The 23,453-nt window shown below is 33.6% G+C and overlaps 2 protein-coding genes across 2 annotated transcripts; one reads left to right on the forward strand and one right to left on the reverse strand.

The window, feature by feature from the left end:
- The first annotated feature begins 11,740 nt into the window (after positions 1 to 11,740).
- Positions 11,741 to 12,133, forward strand: LOC150027266 (uncharacterized). Its single transcript, XM_090303909.1, has one exon. It carries the CDS (start codon positions 11,741 to 11,743, stop codon positions 12,131 to 12,133), a length of 393 nt encoding a protein of 130 aa, XP_090160035.1.
- Positions 12,134 to 21,192: 9,059 nt separating this feature from the next.
- On the reverse strand, positions 21,193 to 22,752 carry LOC137831203 (spermidine hydroxycinnamoyl transferase). Its single transcript, XM_068638781.2, has one exon. It carries the CDS (start codon positions 22,658 to 22,660, stop codon positions 21,320 to 21,322), a length of 1,341 nt encoding a protein of 446 aa, XP_068494882.2. The 5' UTR covers positions 22,661 to 22,752; the 3' UTR covers positions 21,193 to 21,319.
- Positions 22,753 to 23,453: the final 701 nt, after the last annotated feature.

Genomic DNA, 23,453 nt, shown 5'->3' on the forward strand with positions numbered 1-23,453 from the left:
AAATCACACACACGAATTGTTCAGCAGTTTACAAAGATTACACTTGTTACAGATGAATATCTGAAATCAATACAAGCAGAATCCTATTCAGCACCTTGATCAATCTCTCAACTCTTAAGCAATCTCAGAACTCTTTGAAAAACTCTTAGATGAAAAACTTTGTTTCAAGATTCTTAAAACATAAAAACAGTTTTTCAGAATATATCTAAGAATATAGTTTCTTATCAAATCTTAACAAACTCTTAATTGCATTTAAAACAGATTGGTCAAAGCATTTAATGACTGGAGCGTATTCAGTTAAAGCATTTAAAGCTCAATCAAAGAAAACAGTTTTTCTGCTATGGTTTCAAAACAAACAATCGATTGTTTCCTCGAATCAATTGGTTGTTTTGTTACTTAACAAAATTCACCATTCCAAAACAGTTTTCAAACTTTCTCAAAACACCTAAGTGTAAACAATCGGTTGTTTCGACAAAACAATCGGTTGTTTCAACTTAGTTTAAAAAACATTTTGCTTTGATAAAATTGAGATTCTAATTGCTTTGAGATTTAATCTAAGGGTTGATTACAACATTGAACTACCCAGAACAAAGCTTAAACCAGCACAGCAGCATCAAGCAAAGCAGAGGCTTCATCATCCTTCAAAAGATTTGGATTCTTCAAAACATTGAACACCACTTGGTTCAACAGTTAGAAAGTTAGGTGAGGGGTTTAAGTAAGGAGTTGAAAGTTTTGCTGAGTTAGAGTTCGTCTATGAGGTGGGGTTAGGTAAGTTGGGGGATTTTGATTCTTTGAAGGGGCGATTGAGGGAAATGTGGAAGATAAGATGGATCCGCGAGGTGGTGGGTAAGCGGAGTTCGTATGCAATGGCCTTGATATGGCAAATGATTTGGTAAGGACCCAAGTAGTGAGGGTTGAGTTTCATACATGGACAATGCTCCACTGATTGGAGGTATCGTTGGAGGCGGACCCAGACCCAGTCGTCGATGCTGAAGGTGTGATCTGTGCGGTGACGGTTGGCCTGGTCGCACATGTGCTGACGTATTCTACAAAGATTATGTTTGAGGGTATGAAGGATGGGTGTGTGTTGGTATAATAGTTCCGAGATGGTGGTTCTTGGGCGGGGAGTATGTAGCATATCCAAGGTGGTGGAAGGCGGTCGATCGTACAACGCATGGAAGGGCGTGGTGCCTAAGGTAGAATGGTGAGTCGTGTTGTGTCATATATTGAACAAGGTGCTTTGATACTTTCAAATGTGCTTTGAAGGTTTTGGATTCAAATAATATGAACACTTGCATTCTGTGTTTGGAATTAAATCAACCACTAATCAAACAACTTTTAATTTGTTTTTATCACTTCACAATTAAAATCAAAATAAGTAGAAAGGAATTAAGAGTCCTAGAACACTAAGAACATAAGACTCAAGCAAAATATGTAAGGAAAAACATTTGACAAAAATAAAATTCAAAAGCGAAATTTAAAGTGCTTAATGAATAAAATTGCGAAATCGTAAATGACAAGAAATTAAAGGTGGAAATGAAATTGCTTGAAGGTATGTGCTAGAAATTAAAGGGCCGAAATCAACTCAAAGCAAATAAGCACAAAATAATCATGCTCTAAATACCATATGTTGTTAGTTGATTTTTATGATTGCACATTTTAATTGGTTGTTCTTGTTTATGATTTTTGAGATTAACAAATTAAGGTGAGAACTCTAAGAAGATTTCCACTGGACATGAACTTAACCAAGTGGTTAAGTAAGTGTGAAGGTTCACTTCAGAAGGGCAAAGAGAAAAACACAAGAATAAGGTGATTATGATGCAAGGGGCGGAATTTAAGAACAATTGAAGTAAAGAATGAATGAAGATGACCAAAAGGAAATGACATAAACAAGAACATAAACAAGTAACATAAATGGCGCAAGGAAGAATGGAAAAAAAGATGAGATGAAGGAAGCTTATAGTGAAAATGGTGAAGATGATCACGCCACTTGGAAGGTGGGAAAGTCCAAGATAAGTGAAGGAAAAGCTGCCACTTGAAATGCTCTCACACTCAAGATAAGACCCAAATCATTTAGGAGACAAAGCTCACTAATCCCCCAAGCAGAGTTTCTTTATTATATTCAAAATCTAGGTGAAAATACATGAGGCAAGACACCCTATTTATAGGAATGGGTGCCTTGGTGGGCAAGATAGGTGAAGGGTGGAAATAGCAAGGGAGAGGGGCTGCCTAGGGTGTTGACCATGGTCAAAATCATACATTTAGGTATAACTTCTAGAAGGTAGGTTAAAAACCCTAATTCTAGGTGCCTTGTCTTGAAAAGTGGGCTTGGTACAAGCCCATTTCGCTAACTACACTCCCTTTTATGCTATGTGAACCTACATTAGCCTATTTTGCTATTTGGATCCCAAAAGTAAGCCGAAATTATTTACAAACATGTTTTGGTCTTTTAAGAAAAGCATAAGAAAGAACAATTTATGTTCTGGTCTATGCCAAGTTCTTCTTCTAGTGAGGTTCGTCTGATATTTGGGGGGGCCTTGACTTGATTGCTGAGATGACTGCTCATAGTGTGAATTGTCTCTTGAGTCCTTGATCATCTTCTTGGCTACTTTGATTATATCACCAAGGGAGTGGAGAGAGTCGTGCGGCGAAGAGGCACGAAGTTCATTCTTTTTGTTGAGGGAAAGGTGCAGAGAAGAGGAAGAACATATGGTGTGAGAAACAATGTCGTTTAGTTACTCCTCTAGGTGACCAAATTCTTCGATGACAATGGAGACTGAAAATATTGTTTGCATAAGGAAATTAGTAAATGCTCACTACAACAACCCAGAAGGTGCCCAACAACATTTTCAAAATATGGAAACTGTTACAGGGGATATTATAGTGGTAAAAAGAGAAACAACAAATATTAAGGTACTGGAGAATTGGATGCGTGTGGTGTGGGATATTTATAAGTGCCAATGTGTAGTTTTTATGATTGAGAAAATTGAACACTTTGGAACTTAATTGTTGCTTAATGTAAGAAAATTACCCTAATCTGAGAATTATTGAATCCGATTATATATTTTGAACCAAGAAACAAATGAAGAAATGTAATCTCAATTTTTGTGTAAATTGCAGATGAATATGAAACATTGAAAGAAAGAAAGCAAAAACTTAATTGGATCACAAGAAGATTTAGCTCAAGCTAAAACTGTCCAGATTTGATTAAAGGTGCAGTACTAATCTAGTTTAGGCTAGAATTGCTAGCTCAAGCTAAAAATGCACCGAAAGATCTAGCTTAAGCTAAATTGGCTCGCTTAAGCTAAAGTTCAATATATAAATTTTGGAACAAAGTGAAAAATGGGGCGGTGGAAAAAGATTGGATTTTTTTAGAGAGAAGCTAGTGAGAGAAAGAGAAAAAAAACCTTTGTTCTTAGGAGAAGAACTTACTCAGATAAGCCCTTTTTATGCAATCCAGATCAAGAATGAAGATTGGAGGAGTTGTCATGAGTGGCTAAGTGCTTTCTAACTTGGGATTGAATGTAATCTACTTTGATCAAATGTATTCTTGGTGATATATATATATATATATATATATATATAATATTCTCTTTGCTACTTGTTCTTGGTATTTTCGTTTCATGCTTATTGCTTGATTCTATCTGATCAATGGAGTCTTGATTTTGATCCTTAAATTTAACTGGAAAGTACTTTTAAGGATATGAAATAGACAAAAATACTTGATAACTTGTAATGCTAGGAATAGATTCTAGGTTATTGATTGCATCATAATTCTGTTCCTAAAGCTGGATGATTTGTTAAATATAAGATGAATCAGTGTTTGAGAAATTATCTTATGAATTTAAATATCTGTGAGGAATCAAGGTGAATGACTTTAAATTAAACATCAATGATAAGTAGTTTTGAGTATTATATATTGTATTATTAAAAAATACAGATGATTGAGATAGACTCAATTCAATCCCAAGTATCTTTCTCTATATTTGATAAGTTAGTTTTGGTTTAGGTTGAATCAAACCCTAACTTTCTGAGTTACTTGTGAAATCTTTAATTTGGTTATGAACATGTTCTCAAAATTATTTTCTATACTTAATGAGTTTTATAACAGAACATCTTAATTAGAATTGTTCCTTGTGGGTTTGATATTCATACTTTAAAGAGTACTATATTACATTTGATTTGGTACACTTGCCGAGAAAAATCAACAAGTTTTTGGCGTTGTTGTCGGGGAACAATTTCTTTTAAGAATTTCTGAAGTATAACTTCTTAATTATTGTGAATAGTTTGTTTTCTTTGTAAATAGACACTTGTTTAGATATTATTATTTATCCTGTGCTAATCCTTGCTTGAGTTGTTTTAGATACATGCTATTAAGAGGACAGGTTCCTGAAGATCAATTGGAATTTGATCCAGAAATTGAGAAGACAGCTAGAAAAAATCAGAGCAAGAAGAGAGAAGAAAAGAAGAAGCAAGGACAAGCAAAAGGAGAATCTTCCAACACTCTCAACTCACACAATCAAACAGAGTTCCAAATGGCTGATAATAGACAAAATCCACCTAGAGGGACATTCGAATACTATGCTATGCAACAAGGACCGAGGCATTTCTCCAGCATAGCCATACCTCCAGCCACCAAATCATTAGAAATGAAGCCAGCTTTTCTCAGCTTAATCAACACTCATCAATTCACTAGAATGGATCACGAAGACCCTTATACTCATCTAGGCAGATTCTTCCTGCACCATATCATTTGTGATTGGCACCCAACATGTACATGTAAAACTACTATTATACCCTTAATAATAGAAATCAAGTTAAAGTTAACTGCACCCAGTAAAACAGTAAAAATTTGGTTTCTGGATATATATATCCATAATTGTGTTATTATGTTCCAGATATATATATCCAGAATAATAGTTTTGGATAATTATGTTCGGAAAAATATTTTGCTTGATTTGTTCTGGATAAAAAAAAATCCAAAATGTGCCCCTGCCAACCCCTTTAACTTTTTCTTTGAATCTCATGTGCCCCTGCCAACACATGGCACACATTCGTAGGGGATAAAAGGTCCTACAAACATCACTCTCTTGGTCCAATTGATTTGAGGAATGCAACCATTTCTTTCCATTGCACTTCCACCCAAGAATTTCCAGATTGTCACATTCTAATGCAACAATTACTACCGGTGGCTATTCGTGGAATCTTGCCTAAAAATGTTAGGCATACAATCACTCGACTATGTTCATTTTTCAATTCCATATGTAGTAAAGAGATTGACTCTCAGAAGTTGGATGAACTTGAAGAAGAAATAATTGTTATCTTGTGTCAACTCGAGATGTTTTTTCCTCCATCTTTTTTTGATATTATGGTACACTTGGTTGTTCATCTTGTAAGAGAAATCAGATTGTGTGGGCCAGTTTATATGCGATGGATGTATCCAGTTGAACGATACATGAAGATTTTGAAGGGATATGTGAAGAATCAATGTCGTCCAGAAGCTTCCATTATTGAAAGATACATTTCAGAAGAATCTATTGCGTTTTGTTCCGAGTACATGTCAAAAGCCAAATGTATAGGAGTTCCTGAAAAAGGTTGGCACTCTCGTAGATTCATAAGTAAATCTTCAAGAGGTGTACATGTCATAAGCAAATCTAGAGAAGAGGTTCTGCAAGCATACTTGTATATCTTGAATAACACTGATGAGGTGTTACCATACTTAGATACACTCAAAGACATTGTCAAATATAAAAATCCAAGACAATCAGAAAAATGGGTGTTAATTGAGCATAACAAAACTTTCATGTCATGGTTTAAGCAACAAATAATGAATGATCCATCAGCATCTGAAACATTAACATGGCTTGCAAACGGTCTCAAATTTGATGTTTTATGTTGTTCTGGCTATTAAGTAAATGGTTGTTTGTTTTACACAAAGTCTCGAGATGATAGGAGTACAGTGCAAAATAGCGAAGTCACCTTGGAGGCAGAGTCTATGCAGTTTTCAACTGCAAAGGATCAAAATCCTGTTGTGGGATCAATGCCTTATTATGGTGTCATAGTAGAGATTTGAGAAGTTAATTATACCAAGTTTACTGTACCTGTTTTCAAATGCAAGTGGGTTGACAATAAGACTGGTGTCAAAGTTGATGAATCAGGAATGACTTTGGTTGACTTTCGAAAGATAGGTTATCATGACGAACCATTTATAATGGCACATCAAGCTTCCCAAGTTTTCTATATCCAAGATCCTACGTCTGACCACTAGTCTGTTGTGCTACATGGAAAAAAACAACATAATGACCCAGAAGATACAAACAATGACATTTGTGAGATTGAATCACTTACAAGAACGACCATCAATAAAGAGTACGAGGATGTTCCTGATGTTGTACATGCTACTCGAAATGATCATGATGAAGGAATATATATTTGTATGTACATGTGATTCATGTTTAGTTTTACAATATATTTCATTTTAATTATATTTCATATTCTTGATGCTTATCATATTTTTTTGATAACAGGAACATGGCAGATGATAAAGTTTCCCATTCAAAAACTGGTAGAGGACCTACAAGATTAAAGAATATGTTTAAGAAGATAAATAAAGATGACAAAATACCTTTGTCTATTGATATCCACACTGGTGTGCCCACTGGGCAACATGCAAAGAAATATAGGAGTTATCTCGGAGTACTATCTCGTGAAAGGATCTCTATCTTAACTCAGTCCTGGGATCACGTGACTGACCACGAGAAAAACATGATTTGGCAAGATATTCTGGTATGTAACTGTTTTTACTTTGCTCAATCTAAAGTTCTTTTATACTTTGTTTTTGTTTATTAACTAATTCTTTCAAACAATGTAGACGCATTACAACATCCCGAATGTGGAAACCCTGAAAGCGAAGGTTCTTTCAGATGTGGGTGTCAAGTTTCGTCAGTTCAAATCAAAATTGACAACAGATTATATATATGGGAAAAGGAAAGAAGAAAATCCTTGTGCAAAATATGCATCCATTGATGAAGAAACTTGGCAGCAGTTTGTCAATATTCGACAAACTGAAAAATGGCAGGTTAATATCACTTTTATATTTAAATATAGTTTATATTAACGTATTACTAAATTTTGAGTGTTATGATAGGAGGTTCGGAACAAAGCAAAAGCCAATGAGGCACATAATGATACCCCACACTTATTGTCTCGTGGTGGTTATAAGTTGCTAGAGCAGAAGATGCTTGAAGAAAAGATTAAAGCACGTTCTACTTCCATTGAGGAAATGAATAGTGTAGATTCTTTAAGACCTCCATCCCCACCACTCCGACATGAGATGTGGAAGGGTGCCCGTGTAAACCCATTAGGGATATGGAGTTCTAAGTCTACAGAACAAACAGTTGAACGCATTGTAAGTTTGACAATTTCTTTTCAATGTGTTATTTTAAATTCTATGTGTCATTTTAAATTCAATGTGTTAAAGTTTGTCAATTTCTTTTCATTTGTTTTAGGATTCTCTTAATGAGCAATCAACACAGGGGACTTTTAAACCATGTGGTCGCAATGATATTCTTAATGTTGCTCTCGGACGACCTGAACACCCTGGACGTGTTCGTGTAGCTGGATATGGGGTTGGGATTCGGTCATACTTTGGACCTCCATCACACAGCAAGGAACAATTGTCCAATGAACCTAGCCAAGAGTATTTACTACAACTACGTGAGCAGTTAAAGGCTGAGGTAACTCAAGAGCTTAAAGAAAGCTTCATGGAGGAGTTTAGTGCGCGAATGGAAATGGAGTTCAAAAAGCGGTGGGAGGGTTTAGGACACTCACAACAACCACCTACTATGGTAGAAGATGAACCACCTCCGCCTCCTATTAAGAAAGTCAGCACTAAAGTGAGTTGTTCGGCAGTTGATCTATCAGGGGATGACTTTGGCTCAACTAGCCAATGCAAATTATATGTTGAATGTAATTCTTTGACCCAACTCGTTGCCTTGGGTAAGTGTTATGAAGGGGTCACAATGTTACACAATGTGCCTCTTCCTTCTAATTTCATGAAGGTCACGGTGGAGAAGGTCCTTTATGGTGATCTTGCAGTTCCTGTGCCGACATCAGAGGTCACAATTGTAGCAGAGGCATTACATACTTTAGTTACCTGGCCTAGACATCTCGTCAGACCTATAGACTCTATGGTATATCTTTGCACTAATACTAATAGAATTATATATCAGATATATTACATTCTAACTAATTTAAGTATTTGTTTGTTTTGATGAGTAGCAGGAACCTAAGACAAATCTGCCTCTGGGAAAGAAGAAAATAGTCTCCATTGATGATCCTCTGGCGGCATTGGTGGAAGTTGCTACAGCTTTAGATACAACCGTCTTAGAGGTTCCATTGGATGCCAATGCTTTTGGAAGGCATAGTAATCTACCGTTGTACGTTCACATGTCTGATTTGTTGGACCTTGCATCCGGAGATCAAGAGATTAACATAACAATTCTGCAATTATGGATGATGTAAGTTCAAATTTTAAAATCTTTATACTTTTGATTTATTAAATATATTAGTACTAACTTATTGAAATTTAGGTATCTTTCTGGATTATGCTTTGATGAGGGGAAACACAATATATATGGGTTTTTAGACCCTCAAATCACTCAATCAATTGGAAACAAGAAGTCAGAATCACAAACATACATCACCACTGCCTTAAAGAATGGTGGAAAACACATTTATTTTGCTCCGTACATCCATGAGTAAGTTCTTATTTATTAAATAAGTTTTAATAAATTATTGAAATAAGAGAAACTAATTAACTGATTTGTTATACAGGCGTCATTGGCAACTATTGATCATATCTGTTCAAGATCATACCGCTGCATGGTTTTGCTCCTTGCATAAAAAACCTCCTGCCTATTTTATAAACATTATAGATAGGTACGACAGTTTCATTTAACATTTATTATTACTTATATATTATATAATGTTATGTATTCTAACATGAAATCTTATTATTTTAGTGCTTACTCTGGATATAATATGTTGTGTGGGAGGAGAACTTCAAACGCACAAAAACTCACTTGGATGTATCTTAAGATATTTAAAGTATATTTGTTCACTTAATTCAATGTGTTTCACTCATTCATTTAATACATTTATTTTCACATGCAGTTCAACAGGCAACCTGAAAATTATGAGTGCGGTTATTATGTTATGCAGTGGATGTTGACTATTTTGCAAGCCGAAATTAAGAAAGGTTGGGATAAGGTAATACATCAATACAATAAACACTTTAAAATTTGAGATTTATTATTCATGCACTAATTCAAAATATTTCAAATGTCACAGTTGTTCAACGACCAACACCCGCTATATTTAGAAGCATTGGAGTATGTGAGAACAACATGGTCAAAGTATTTTGTAACCATGTATAACACTCTAGTATAGATAAATCATTACAATGACAAATTTTTTCATATATTAGCAAAACTTTTTTGTATAATTTTATAACTTGTAGTATGTAATTTTTATATTTAAATTATGATTTGAAATGTTTTTATTTTTTGGAATTGAAAATTTTATGCAGGTTTTGAGATTTCTTAAAAATCAAATAATTTTTTTTTTAAAACACTACATATAACGACGGTTCTACTTGGAACTGTCTTTAAAAATACCTATTTACAACGACAGTTCCTATGGGAACCGTCTTTAAAAGCCCTTAATTTTTTTTAAAAAAAATTTACAAGCCACCTTTAACGACGGTTGTGGATCAACCGTCGTTATAAGTAGGAGTTTTAATGACGGTTCCAAAACCGTCGTGAAAAACCAAACCTTTTAACGTCACCCACAATAACGACGGTTCTGGAACCGTCTTTAAATGTTGATTTTAATCGTCGTTAATTTACCTTTTTGTACTAGTGAATGACAATTAGGAACATAGTTTCACAATTTTATTTTGTCTTTTCTAGTAGCTTTTGGATTAAAGTCCATAACTTAATTCTTTGAATTTTGTTAGTTTATGGGTTTTAATCCATTAAAAAAACCAAAATGATGGGCTTCTAGATATCCAGAAGCATGATAGGGCCTTCTAGATAAAGATGTCCGTAGTTAAAGAGTACAATTCCGGATGATAATATCTGTAGGCAAACATGACACTTCCGGATACCAATATTTGTAGGCAAAACTGACTCTTCTGGATGCCAATATCCATAGGCAAAGCTGACACTTCCGGATGCTAATATCCATAGGCAAATATGTGACTTCCGGATATTGATGTCCATAAGCAAATCTGTGACTTCTGGATACTAATATCCGTAAGCAAATCTGTAACAAGGGCAAAGTTGGGTTTAAAAAGTTACGTTAGGTGCAGGAAGCAATTGATCGGGTGCTGGAAGTAATTGCAACTCATCTATCCACATTCTATGAGTTGGTGAAGACCATGGGCTTCGAGGAAAATGATTTTGAATCTATTTATTTGCGTCTATTTCCTTTCTTACTTGCAGGCAAAGCAAAAGAATGGTTAAATTCACATCCAAACCCGAGTCTAAGTAGCTGGAATGATTACATAGATTCTTCCCACTCTCTCGATATATCAAGGCTAAGTCTGATATCTTCACATTCAAGCAAGGGCCAGATGAACCTTTTTGTGAAGCTTGCGAATGTTTTAAAGTGATGTTAAGAAGGTGTCCTAATCATGGCTTTGAGGATATTGCTCAGTTGAACATATTCCATAATGGTTTAAGGCCTGATACTAAAATGATCTTGGATGCTGCAGCAGGAGGTACAATGATGACTGTTGAGGCAAAACAAGCTACAAGAATCATTGATGCCTTAGCCTCAACAAATTACCAAGCTCAACACGATAGATATACATGGCAAAAGAAAGGGGTGATAGATCTTAGTACTTCAGATGCAATTTTAGCACAAAATAAGATTTTGACTCAACATATTGAGGCATTAACGAAGCAAATGTCAAAACTGCCTCAACAATAACATGCATTAAATTCTCCTTCAATGCAGAATCAAGCTTTGAAGTGTGATTTTTGTGGGGGAGATCATCTTAATGGCCAATGCTCTTACCAAAATCCATTAGAGGAAGAAGTTCAGTATATGAATAATCAAGGAAGGCAAGGTGGCTTTGCATCTAATTATCCAAATAACATGGCTCAAGGATGGAGGAATAATCCAAATCAAGGATTTGGGTGGAAGCAAGAGGCTGGATCATCTAACAGACAAGTTCCTTATCAACAACAACCACATTATCCTTCTATTCATGAGAGAACATCCAAATTGGAGGATACTTTTGAGAAGTTCATGCAAGCCTCTCTATCCAATCAGAAAAATACTGAAGCATCAATAAGGACTTTAAAGACACAGGTGGGGGCAATTAACTAAACAATTAGCTGATAATCAAGGAAGTCAATTTTCATCCAATACACAAACCAATCCCAAGGAGCATTGCAAGTCTATAACTACCAGAAGTGGTAAAGTTATAGGAAAAGGAATTAGGGATAATTTATTTGTTGAGGAGGAGGTTTTAAAAGATAGAGAGATTGAAAAAGAACAGTGTGAGTGTGAGGGAGGAGAAAGAAGGAATAAGGAAGATATTGGAGAGAAAATAGAAAAAAAGAAAAAAAGAAAAAAAATTGAAAAACAAGAGAGGAGTGTTCCTATAAAAGATGTACCTTATCCACATGCTCCTACAAAGAAATGCAAAGAAAGACAGTTTACAAGATTTATGGATATTCTCAAAAGATTGCAAATTAACATTCCTTTTACTAAAGCTTTAAAGCGCATGCCTACATATGCTAAATTCATGAAGGAATTATTGAAAAAGAAAAGAAAGTTCAATGACCAGGAAATAGTTGAATTGGAAGTTGGATGCAGTGTTATAATTCAAAAATCATTACCACAGAAATCTAAAGATCCTGGGAGTTTCACTTTGCCAGTTACCATAGGAAATATCATAATTGGAAAGACATTATTGGATCTTGGAGCTAGTATTAATTTGATGCCTTTATCAATGTTGAAGATAATTGGAGATGTAGAAGTGAAACCAACAAGAATGACTTTGCAGTTGGCTGATAGATCAATCAAATATCCACATGGAAGAGTGAAGATCTGTCGGTAAAGGTAGATAAATTTCTATTCCCAGTAGATTTTGTTATAATGGATATTGAAGAAGATGCTGAAGTACCTTTGATATTGGGAAGACCATCCATGAAAACTGCCAAAGTTATAATTGATGTAGACAAAGGAAGATTGAAGGTTTGTGCTCAAGATGAAGAAGTAAGCTTTAATGTTTTTGAAGCAATGAAATATTCAAATGATCAAAAAGAGTGTTTCAAAGTGGATATGATTGTTGTTGAACCTTTAATGACATTAATCAGGTGTTAAGCTATATGACTTTAAACGAGCGCTTGTTGGGAGGCAACCCAGTATTTTATTTTGAAGTGTGTCTTTAATTTTTCTTTTGATTTAGTAGTATGTTTTAATATTTGATGTCTTTAAAATCATTTTGATATGTGAAATGATCATGTAGGTTTGAAATATTATGTGAAATGAATGTATGGAAGAAAGCTTAGAAAAATTTGAAACTTTTGGCAAAGACAAAATGAAAATTTTCAAGAAAATTTCATTGCAGGGTAATTCTAGCTTAAGCTAGAACTTTTAGCCTAAGCTAGATATGCAGAAAAAGAAAGAAATTTTGTTCTGCAACTTTAGCTTGAGCTAAACTGAGCTAGCTTGAGCTAGAAAACTCTGTTGCTCTCGGCCAAACTTTAGCCTGAGCTAAAATGAGCTAGCCTAAGCTAGAAGGAATGTATTGCTCTCAGCCAAATTTTAGCCTAAGCCAAGTTCTTATAGCCTAAGCTAGATATGCAGAAAATTAAAGAAATTTTGTTATTCAATTTTAGCTTGAGCTAAAATGAGCTAGCCTGAGCTAAAAAACTCTGTTGCTCTAGGCCAAATTTTAGCCTGAGCTAAACTGATCTAGCTTGAGCTAAACAAATTTGTTGCTCTCTGCCAAACTTTAGCTTGAGCTAAAATGAGTTAGCTTGAGCTAAACAAATTTGTTGCTCTCTGCCAAACTTTAGACAGAGCTAAAAAGATCTAGCCTAAGCTAGTGGGATTTTTCTTTAAAAAAAAAAACTGCAGCATTTTAAAATCCCATTCAAAAACCCTGCACCCTATCTCATTTTCAGTCAAGCTTTCCCAGTTTTAAAACTTTTTCTAAAGTTTTCATTCTCATTTAATCATTTCATCTACATTTCCATTATCAAGGTAAGTAATTATTCACCCCCATAGCCATTCTCATTGCCATTTCCATTCAAGGATGTTGCCTTCTCCATTCATTTTAAGATTTCATTGCTAAATTGCTATAAACTCAAAAATTCAATCTTGTTGATATTTGAATGTTTTGATGTTGAATATGATTGTTATTTTGAGTTTATCCAAAGTTAAGCACTATCTTCCATGGATTAAATACCAAAAATTACTCATTCAATGTCATTCTATATCATGCATACCAAGTGTTTGTTAAAATGTCAATCAAATAAAACACTTTGGTTTGGGAAATGCTTATTCTTACATGTGCAGAAAAATGAGTCGCACCAAATCCACATGTGGTATTAAATAATCCATCGTTGACACCCATTGAATTTGATGATTATCTATCTTGGCCTAGGGACAGACACAATTTTTCAAGGGAGGCAGAACCGTCTGGAGTTGGAACTAGAGTTGGACCATCTGGAGCAGCAGTAGATGAAGATCCAAACCAAGTTCACACTACAAGAAAAACGCGAATTACATACGGATCAAAATCCGTATGTAAAATCAACATTACATACGGATTATATCCGTATGTAAATTTTGGCACCAAAATATAAAATTTGCTGTGAAGGGGATTCAAAGCTAGGTTTCTTCAGATAACTCAGAAAATTTAACCACTACACCAAGCAAATGCTTTAGTATGATTATGATTTTTATTATACTTATTATTATTAACAATATTAATATTAATAATATAAATATAATATTAATAGTATGAATATAATATTAATAATATGAATATAATATTAATAATATGAATATAATATTAATAATATGAATATTAATATTAATAATATTAATAATAATACTAATAATATTAATAATATTCATAATAATATTCATAATAATATTAATAATAATATTAATAATATTCATAATAATATTAATAATATTTATAATAATATTAATAATATTTATAATAATATTTATAATAATATTTATAATATTTATAATATTAATAATATTAATAATATTTATAATATTTATAATATTTATAATATTTATAATATTTATAATATTTATAATATTTATAATATTTATAATATTTATAATATTAATAATATTTATAATATTTATAATATTTATAATATTTATAATATTTATAATATTTATAATATTTATAATATTTATAATATTTATAATATTTATAATATTTATAATATTTATAATATTTATAATATTTATAATATTTATAATATTTATAATATTTATAATATTTATAATATTTATAATATTTATAATATTTATAATATTTATAATATTTATAATATTTATAATATTTATAATATTTATAATATTTATAATATTTATAATATTTATAATATTTATAATATTTATAATATTTATAATATTTATAATATTTATAATATTAATAATATTTATAATATTTATAATATTTATAATATTTATAATATTAATAATATTAATAATATTAATAATATTTATAATATTTATAATATTTATAATATTAATAATATTTATAATAATTTTACTCAAAACAGGCACAAAATCCAACAGCTAAAAAAGATCTTTACTAGCATTCTGACCTACATCAAACTCAATGCCAAATACAACAATCAAACCTGCAAAAGAGAGCATAACCAGAAAATCTGCACAAAACACAAGCAACTTCCAATCGCAACCTAAGACACTCACATCAATCCATCCATGCCAAGAAAACCTGCACAAAAAATACCACAACTTCCAAACCTGGGTATAAACATTAGATAGGAACAACAAATCAATCTTTCAAATACCTCATACAACAATGGGGTTCCAAGCACCAGTCTGAGTAAGACAAAGTAGCCAGCTTTTCTTTTACCGTGATCCAAGACCAAGTCTTTCTTTGTACCACAGTGAAAACCTCCACTGCATCTACCCGCCCATTCTCAAAAACAACCTTATTCCTATGATTCCAGATTTCACTTACAATGCCTACCCAAATGCCCCCCCAGCACCTAATAATGGTATATTTCAAACCTATTGGTTTAAACGTCTTAAAATGCCTTTGAGCATCACAATGTAACACCAAAGAGGCCCCTAGCCACTTAATACACAAACTCCAAATTCTCCAAGAGACCCTACACTCAAAGAATAAATGTCTTACCGATTCTTCTTCCAGACCACACAAGGGACACCGAACGCACGCCAAAGGTATAACACGTCTCAAAAGATTGTCCTTAGTGGCAATAACATTACATAACACCCTCCAAACTGTAAATTGTGCCGAAGGTATAGTCTTTAATGTCCAGAGTTCCGCAAAGGAATTCTCAACCATTGTAGGCTCCCCCCCCCCCCCCCCCCCCCCCCCATGAGAAAACTATAGGCTGCCTTCACAGAGAAGTCCGTAGAATCAACATCCCTCCAGAGCCATTTGTCGGTCTTATTTTCAACCTCTCTTGTTAACCTCTTGTTATCCAACACCTGCAAGAAACTGTTAGCCAAACTAGATTCCCACACAAAGAGATTCCTTCTCCACCTCAACTGCCATGACCAACTATTATTAATCCAAACCCCAACTTGTGAAAGAGTGCGACCAGTATCTAAAGATATCGAAAACAGTCTATTGAATTTATGTGATAACGACACATTGTCCACCCACTTATCTTCCCATAATCTAATTTCTTTTCCATCCCCTACTTCCCACCAACCTCTGTCTTCAAAGTCATTACCCCACTCCTCTAAGTTCCAAACCTTCCTAATGTCCTTCCACCAAATCGATTCCTTACAATTCTCCCCTTGGGACCTTAACCCTCTCCACCCACCATATTTAGAGTCTATAATATCTTTTCATAAACCACTTCTTTCAGACTTAAGTCTCCAAATCCATTTCCCCAGGAGGGCCAAATTAAATTTTCTTATATCGATAACCCCTAAACCTCCTTTGTCCTTCGACTCACAAACCTTATCCCACGCCACCCAAGCAATTTTTCTATTCTCTGAGCCCCAATCCCACAGAAAATTCTTTTGTAGCCTTTTTACTTCCTTCACCACATTTGTCGGCATACGAAATAAGGATACATAGAAAAGCGGTAAGGATGTAAGAACCGATTTGATAAGACATACCCTGCCCGCCAAAGAGAGGGACTTCCCTTTCCAAGAGCTCAACCTACTTCGTATCTTATTGAGCACCCCTTCCCAAAAGACACACCTCTTATGATTCCCACCTACCGTCATCCCTAAGTAACTGAAGGGGGTCTTCATAATATCACACTTAAGAATAGAGGCAAAAACCAACGTCTGATTAATGTTCACGCCCACCCCTCCAACCTTACTCTTAGAATAATTTACCTTAAGACCAGAGGCAAGTTCAAAGCACTTCAGAATAGTTTAGTTTAATATTCCTTACTTTAGCTTTTGTTGATGGTACGCTTGAGTTAGTACAGTGATTGATGTTTGCATATTTTGTGAAATTTTGTATATAGATAGATGATGGTATAATTTTTTGGAAAAAGAAATCAAACCATAGTTCTAAATTAGAACAACCAAATGGATTGATCAGGGACTTAATTTGAAAAAGAATTTGTGGCTAGAACCATCACTCAATTGAGAAAGGATAGTAATGTATAAAAGTTGGAACAAGGTAAACAGTTGAAAGCAATGACTGAGAACAAATGAGGAATTGAAATTAGCTAACCAAGTGAGTGTGAAACCTTTAAACAGTTTGAGAGACTTTCACTAGTGAAGAGTTAATTGAGGTTGCCTAATTTTCTAGTCAATTTGCATCACAAAATAAAGTATGAAGATGATTGAGACATATATTGTCCTACCCTGTGGTATGCTAACAAAAGGAGAGCATAGGTGAAATTCAAATTTCTATAATTAGAAGAATTGGGTTAGGTGTGGCTGCTGGGATATTGAGAATGAAAAAAAAAAACAAAAAAGAAAAAAAAAGGATTACAAAATAATCCACATTCTCATTCTCTTTTCTAAAAAAAAATGAGAAGAAAAAGAAAAGCAAAGGGGATTACAAGAATAAAAAGGGAAGTAATGTGGATGAATCTTATGGAAGAGATAATGAATAACACAACTAGAAATTGAATTGCGAATATGCTAATCTTTTGTTAAGTGTGCATTTTGTTATCCTGGAAAAACCAAGTTTTCTTTGTAACCCAACCTCATTACAATCTGAAAAAGACCTCAAGATCTATGTTTGTGAAAGTGTTTGTAATCAATTAGGAATGAAGGGCAACATTAAATTAGCTTGGAAATCAATGAAAAGAGAGGGAAAACACTCACCAGTGAGGAATAGAGAGAAAAATTCCTTAGTTTGATTCTCAGTAAAGAGTAACAATTGTTTACCTTGGAAATTAAATACATTCTTATCCTGCCTTGGTTTGAATTGATAGGAAACACCATAATTTTGTGTTGAATTATCATGTGCTCTTTTCATGAAGTTATTCCAATATTGAACTATAGATTTGATTTCTAAGTATTTTAAGGAGGAATGAACTTTTATTTTTTGGGATTCAATTACTTTGCTTGAGAACAAGCAAGATTATAAGTTTGGTGGAAATTAATAAGTGCCAATGTGTAGTTTTTATGATTGAGAGAATTGAACACTTTGGAACTTAATTATTGCTTAATGTAAGAAAATTACCCTAATATGAGAATTATTGAATCCGATTATATATTTTGAACCAAGAAACAAATGAAAAAATTTAATCTCAATTTTTGTGTAAATTGCAGATAAATATGAAACATTGAAAGAAAGAAAGCAAAAACTTAATTGGATCACAAGAAGATTTAGCTCAAGCTAGAAGATTTAGCTCAAGCTAAAATGGTCCAGATTTGATTAAAGGTGCAATACTAATCTAGCTAAGGCTAGAATTGCTAGTCAAGCTAAAAATGCACCGAAAGATCTAGCTTAAGATAAATTGGCTCGCTTGAGCTAAAGTTCAATATATAAATTTTGGAACAAAGTGAAAAATGGGGCGGTGGAAAAAGATTGGATTTTTTTTAGAGAGAAGTTAGTGAGAGAAAGAGAAGAAAACCTTTGTTCTTAGGAGAAGAACTTGTTCAGATCAACCCTTCTTATGCAATCCAGATCAAGAATGAAGATTGAAGGAACTGTCATGAGTGGTTGAGTGCTTTCTAACTTGGGATTGAATGTAATCTACTTTGATCAAATGTATTCTTGGTCATATATATATATATATATATATATATATTATTCTCTTTGTTACTTGTTCTTGGTATTTTCGTTTCATGCTTATTACTTGATTCTATCTGATCAATGGAGTCTTGATTTTGGTCCATAAATTTAACTAGAAAGTACTTTTAAGGATCTGAAATAGATGAAAATACTTGATAACTTGTAATGCTAGGAATAGATTCCAGGTTATTGATTGCATCATAATTATGTTCCTGAAGCTGGATGATTTGTTAAATATCCGATGAATCAGTGTTTGAGAAATTATCTTATGAATTTCATCTGTGAGGAATCAAGGTGAATGACTTTAAATTAAGCATCAAGAATAAGTAGTTTTGAGTATTATATATTGTATTATTAAAAAATACAGATGATTGAGATAAACGCAATTCAATCCCAAGTATATTTCTTTATATTTGATAAGTTAGTTTTGGTTTTGGTTGAATCAAACCCTAAATTTCTGAGTTACTTGTGAAATCTTTAATTTGGTTATGAACATGTTCTCAGAATTATTTTCTATACTTAATGAGTTTTATAACAGAACATCTTAATTAGAATTGTTCCTTGTGGGTTCGACATTCGTACTTTAAAGAGTACTATATTACAGTTGATTCAATACACTTGCCGAGAAAAATCAACAGATATGAGAGTGAGAAGAGTTGAGAAGAGTTGACGATTACAAAGTGATAGAAAATGAGAGGATAAGGTCTCTGTTAGGGTTTCCTAAGAGAAGAAGGGCAAGGGTTTCCAAAAGAAAATGTTATGGAGGGAATGGGGAATTTTTTTTCAAAAGAAAATAAATGTTGTAGAGGGAAAAAATGCTTACATGTTTTTTTAATGTTTTTTAAAATTTGTATGTAACACACTATATAAATCAATTTTTTTAATTAAATATGTAATATCTTATATACGGATAGAATCCGTATGTAATTATTATTTTTTTAATTAAATATGTAATATGATAGAATCTGTATGTAATAATTTTCAATGTTTTAATTAAAATTGTAATGTTGTATATATGGATATAATTATTCCCGCTTTATGGCACCAAAATTGCATATGGATTATTATGTCCGTATGTAATTACTTTTGGTTTACATATGAATTAGTATCCGTATGTAATAATCAGTATGTAAATAAGGAATTTCTTGTAGTGTAAGGGAAAGTGAATATGGAAAGTGAAGAGGGTGTGTGGTTGTTGAGGATTATGGGTCTGGTGTTGATCAATATGGAAGACCTAGTGGTGGGGTTGGCTATGTGAGGTGTAACTAAACCAAACATAAAGACCACAACTATAGATTGACCATGAGCCTCTGCAATCTCTCTTAGGACATCCTTCACCATCAGTTCATTTGCTTGCATCTTTCCTTAATAGAATGTATTTATGACTATCTCATTTGCATTGCAGAACATCTCTTTGTTTCTTCAGTGAATTATACTAAGAATTGTTTTTGTAATTTTCATAAGTGTGAATATGATTCCTACACGCCAATGGTATATGGATTCAGATTATTATATGTATATATATGAGGTGCTTACTCTCCATTTGATGAGAATCAAAAAGATGTTATCAATAGAAGAAATGGACAAAGGCCAAATCATTTAAAGTTCTTCTTATTAGTCTTTGCAAAATATGAGGCCCAAGCCCAAAGCCCAAGCCCAAGAAGCCCAAGTCCAAACCATGAGGGGCAAGGCCAAGTATTAAATAAAAGAGCATCATTTGAATTACTCTTGTATAGTTGTAGGAGGTGTAGATATTAAATAAAGGAGTGTGAATATGTAAAATAAAGTCACATTGTCCATGTGACTTAGGAGAGTAGGTGTAGGTGTAGTTTTTAGGAGGTGTCATAGTAGAAAAAGGTCACACCTCCCATGTGACTTGTTTTTTGTGGGAATTTCAAATGAGTTTCATTTGAATTTTTCCACCTATTTTTCAGCACCCTCACACTATAAATAGAGGTGTGGGCTCTTGTAAAATTCAGAATTGGAAATTGGATATAGAGAAACTCTACTCAAATTGAGAGATAATTGTGAGTTTTGGTTTCTCCTTCTTCCATAGCCTTATCTTGTGTGCCATTGGAGAGCTTCAAGTGGCGGCTTCCTTTCACTTATCTTAGAACAAGGACTCCAAGTGGCGTGATGCAGTTCCAAATTCTCATTTCAGCCGAGCTTCATTCCATAAGTGTCATTCCTTTCATCTTCTTTTGCAATTTCATTCGGTAGTTTATCATCTCTTTAGTGTTCTTCTCCTTTCCACCGATTGTTCTTGTGTTCCTTGTGCTGTTCTTCATTTTCTGTTCGGTACCTTCTGTTTTTAATTCAATTGTGTTTAATTTTCTTGTTCCATGGATGTTTACAAGGAGATAGCACTCTTATTGAGTTTGGATCATCATTTTGGAAGGCTATGTCTCCATTGATGACTCCTTAAGCTTCCTTGATTCCATTTCTGTTTTCAGCTTGTTATTTTGTTGATGTAATTTCATTTTCTTTGTTTAAGCACTCTTTGACCCTTGAATTGTTGTTTTCATTCTCATATAATGTTGTGTTCAAGAGTTTAAAAGTGTCTATGTTCAATCCAACTCATATCACCCTTGTCCCACGTGTTCTTACCTTATGTTGGCTTAGACAGTAAGCATTACTCCATATTTCAAGTTATAAGGTTGTCATGACAGTCATTATTTTAACAACTTCAAAGCACCTCTACTCTCTTAATCAAACATCGAAGAATGGTATTTCAGTATTTCAAAACATTACAAGCGTATCCCTGAGCCAAATAACTGAACCGTTTTGCGCGTCAACAATGAAACAGATTTTGTCACACTAGAAATGCAAGAGTTATAACGAGGACACAAACAGATCCTCGTAGAAGAATTTTTGAAAAAGCTGCATAAGTGCTGTCTGGAAGAATATGGTGACAAGAACACCGTCTTCATGTGGGCTTCGAACAATCACTGCTCTATCTTCTTGAAAGACTTGTGCTATACCATAATGCATAGGCTTTCCCCAACCAAAATCTGCTTCATACACTGGCATCGTCGTCAAGCTAGTGAGCAGAATGTTATGATTCCCAGCATAAGGGACATTCATAAGGTGCCCTTGTCCCTTGAAAAAAGCCCTTATGTGATCCTGTTGCCCTTGCCCTAAACTACCCTTTAACTGTGACCTTATAAACTCATCTGTAACTGCATGAGCTGCTTCCCTTATCTTTTCAGCAGAAAAACCTAAAGGGTTTGATATGATATCTCCCTCATAACATTTTGGTGTCACTCCTTTGGCCAAAGCATTCCCAAAGTAGTTCTGAGGGAGAGGTGGATTCAATCTACTACGAAAATCCACACTAAACCGAACAAAAGTAGGGTGGTTCTCACCAGATTCACGGGCCTTGGCTGCACATCTCCATATATGAGCAGCAACAACTTCAAAGCTGGTATAGGGTCTTACTCCTTCTTTTGAAGCTTTTTCATTAGCCTTCTTCTTTAGCATCTCCACCTGGCTTGATGTGAGTTTCAACAACAAAGCACTTCTCTTCTTTTGCTCCATTTGTGGTGTTCGTGGCACAGGCTTCCACTCTGGGAGTTTAACATCTGGTGATGAGTGTTGGGGTGGTAATATGAGCCCTCTTCGATCTAGAAATGGAATTTCATTAGGCAGCAGTTCTTCTCCCCGAGCCACCTTTGCCCAATTGTTCACTAAGCGGATGATGCCGGAGGCATCCGTCAAAGGGTGAGAGATAACAACTCCAAGGGCAAGCCCTTCACCACCATGGAACCTTGTTACCTGAAGTAGCAGCAGCGGAATCTCCTCTATATGTTGAGTGTAGTCAACTTTTGGAACAAGTTCTTCCGTTGAATCAGAGGGTGAAAAGTCTCCATAATCAGCAAATGATTTTGTGCTTTGGGCTTCGATCAACGTGACTCCCTTTGCGTTGCAATCCACTTCCATTCGATCACCTTTTGTCAATCTCAATCTTCCAGCTACTGGATAGTAGTGAACTAAAGTCTTGCTAAGAGAGTTCCTCATCCTCTGGATAGGGTTTTGAGTGTGTTTTGCTTTGTAGATGAAGATATTGGGAACGTGACCTAGGAACCCGATTTGGTCACTATCTGATAGCCATAAAGGTTCAGTGGGAGTTGGTTGATTTGGGGTGACATTGTAAGAACCTACAATGCTTACCATCTTCTTCTTGCTTCAAGGCTTCAATGTTTCAATCTGTATGAGACTCTTTATGTGCTCTGAAATCTATAACAAACTACGTGTTCAAACTTTGGCAATTATTAAGCATTTTTTTAAGGAAAACAATTTTAACACTCCAATAGTAAAAAAAATAAACAATTGATAGCTACTTTTAATAATATAATAATATTTTAATTAAAAAATAAAATAAAAAAATTAATTTATTAGAGTGGTAGGTGTATGTCTTCACTGTAGACGGTGTCCATATATTAATTAAGAAAAATATTCGTATACAATTTGGCTTGCATCTTTGTTGCCCTTACGACAAAAAACCATGGAGATACATAATGCGGTAGGTGCAGTTTTGTCAAGTGATAAGAGAGAAAAAAAATGAGAAAATTGAAAATCATGATGTGACAGGAAATTAATATGATAAAAAATAAAATTATAAAGTTAAAAATTTATTCTTTCACATTTAAAAAAAAAAGTCATTTTAACAGTTATCTTTTAATAGCATAATAATATAATAAAATATATCATATTTAAATTTAAAATTTAAAAAATATAATTAAAATTTTGATATTAGTAATCATTAAGTGATTAATTTTTTAAAATATTGAAATCTATTTATTTAATTTAGACGAGACAAATGTTTGATAAAAACATTAAAAAAAAATCTCATTTGTATAAAATTTCCAAAAACTAATGTTTTCAAACAAATTTATGTTATGATTTCCAAAATATCATTTATATAAAGCATATGAAAATATTTTTGTTCTCAAAATAAAATTAAAAT

This window comes from Phaseolus vulgaris, chromosome 6 (genome assembly GCF_051622355.1).
Source record: "Phaseolus vulgaris cultivar YP4 chromosome 6, ASM5162235v1, whole genome shotgun sequence".
NCBI lineage: Eukaryota > Viridiplantae > Streptophyta > Magnoliopsida > Fabales > Fabaceae > Phaseolus > Phaseolus vulgaris.

Bases quoted from the DNA above. Each gene is read 5' to 3' on its own strand.
- LOC150027266 (XM_090303909.1), top strand. From the start codon at position 11,741: ATGGATATTCTCAAAAGATTGCAAATTAACATTCCTTTTACTAAAGCT.
- LOC137831203 (XM_068638781.2), bottom strand. From the start codon at position 22,660: ATGGTAAGCATTGTAGGTTCTTACAATGTCACCCCAAATCAACCAACT.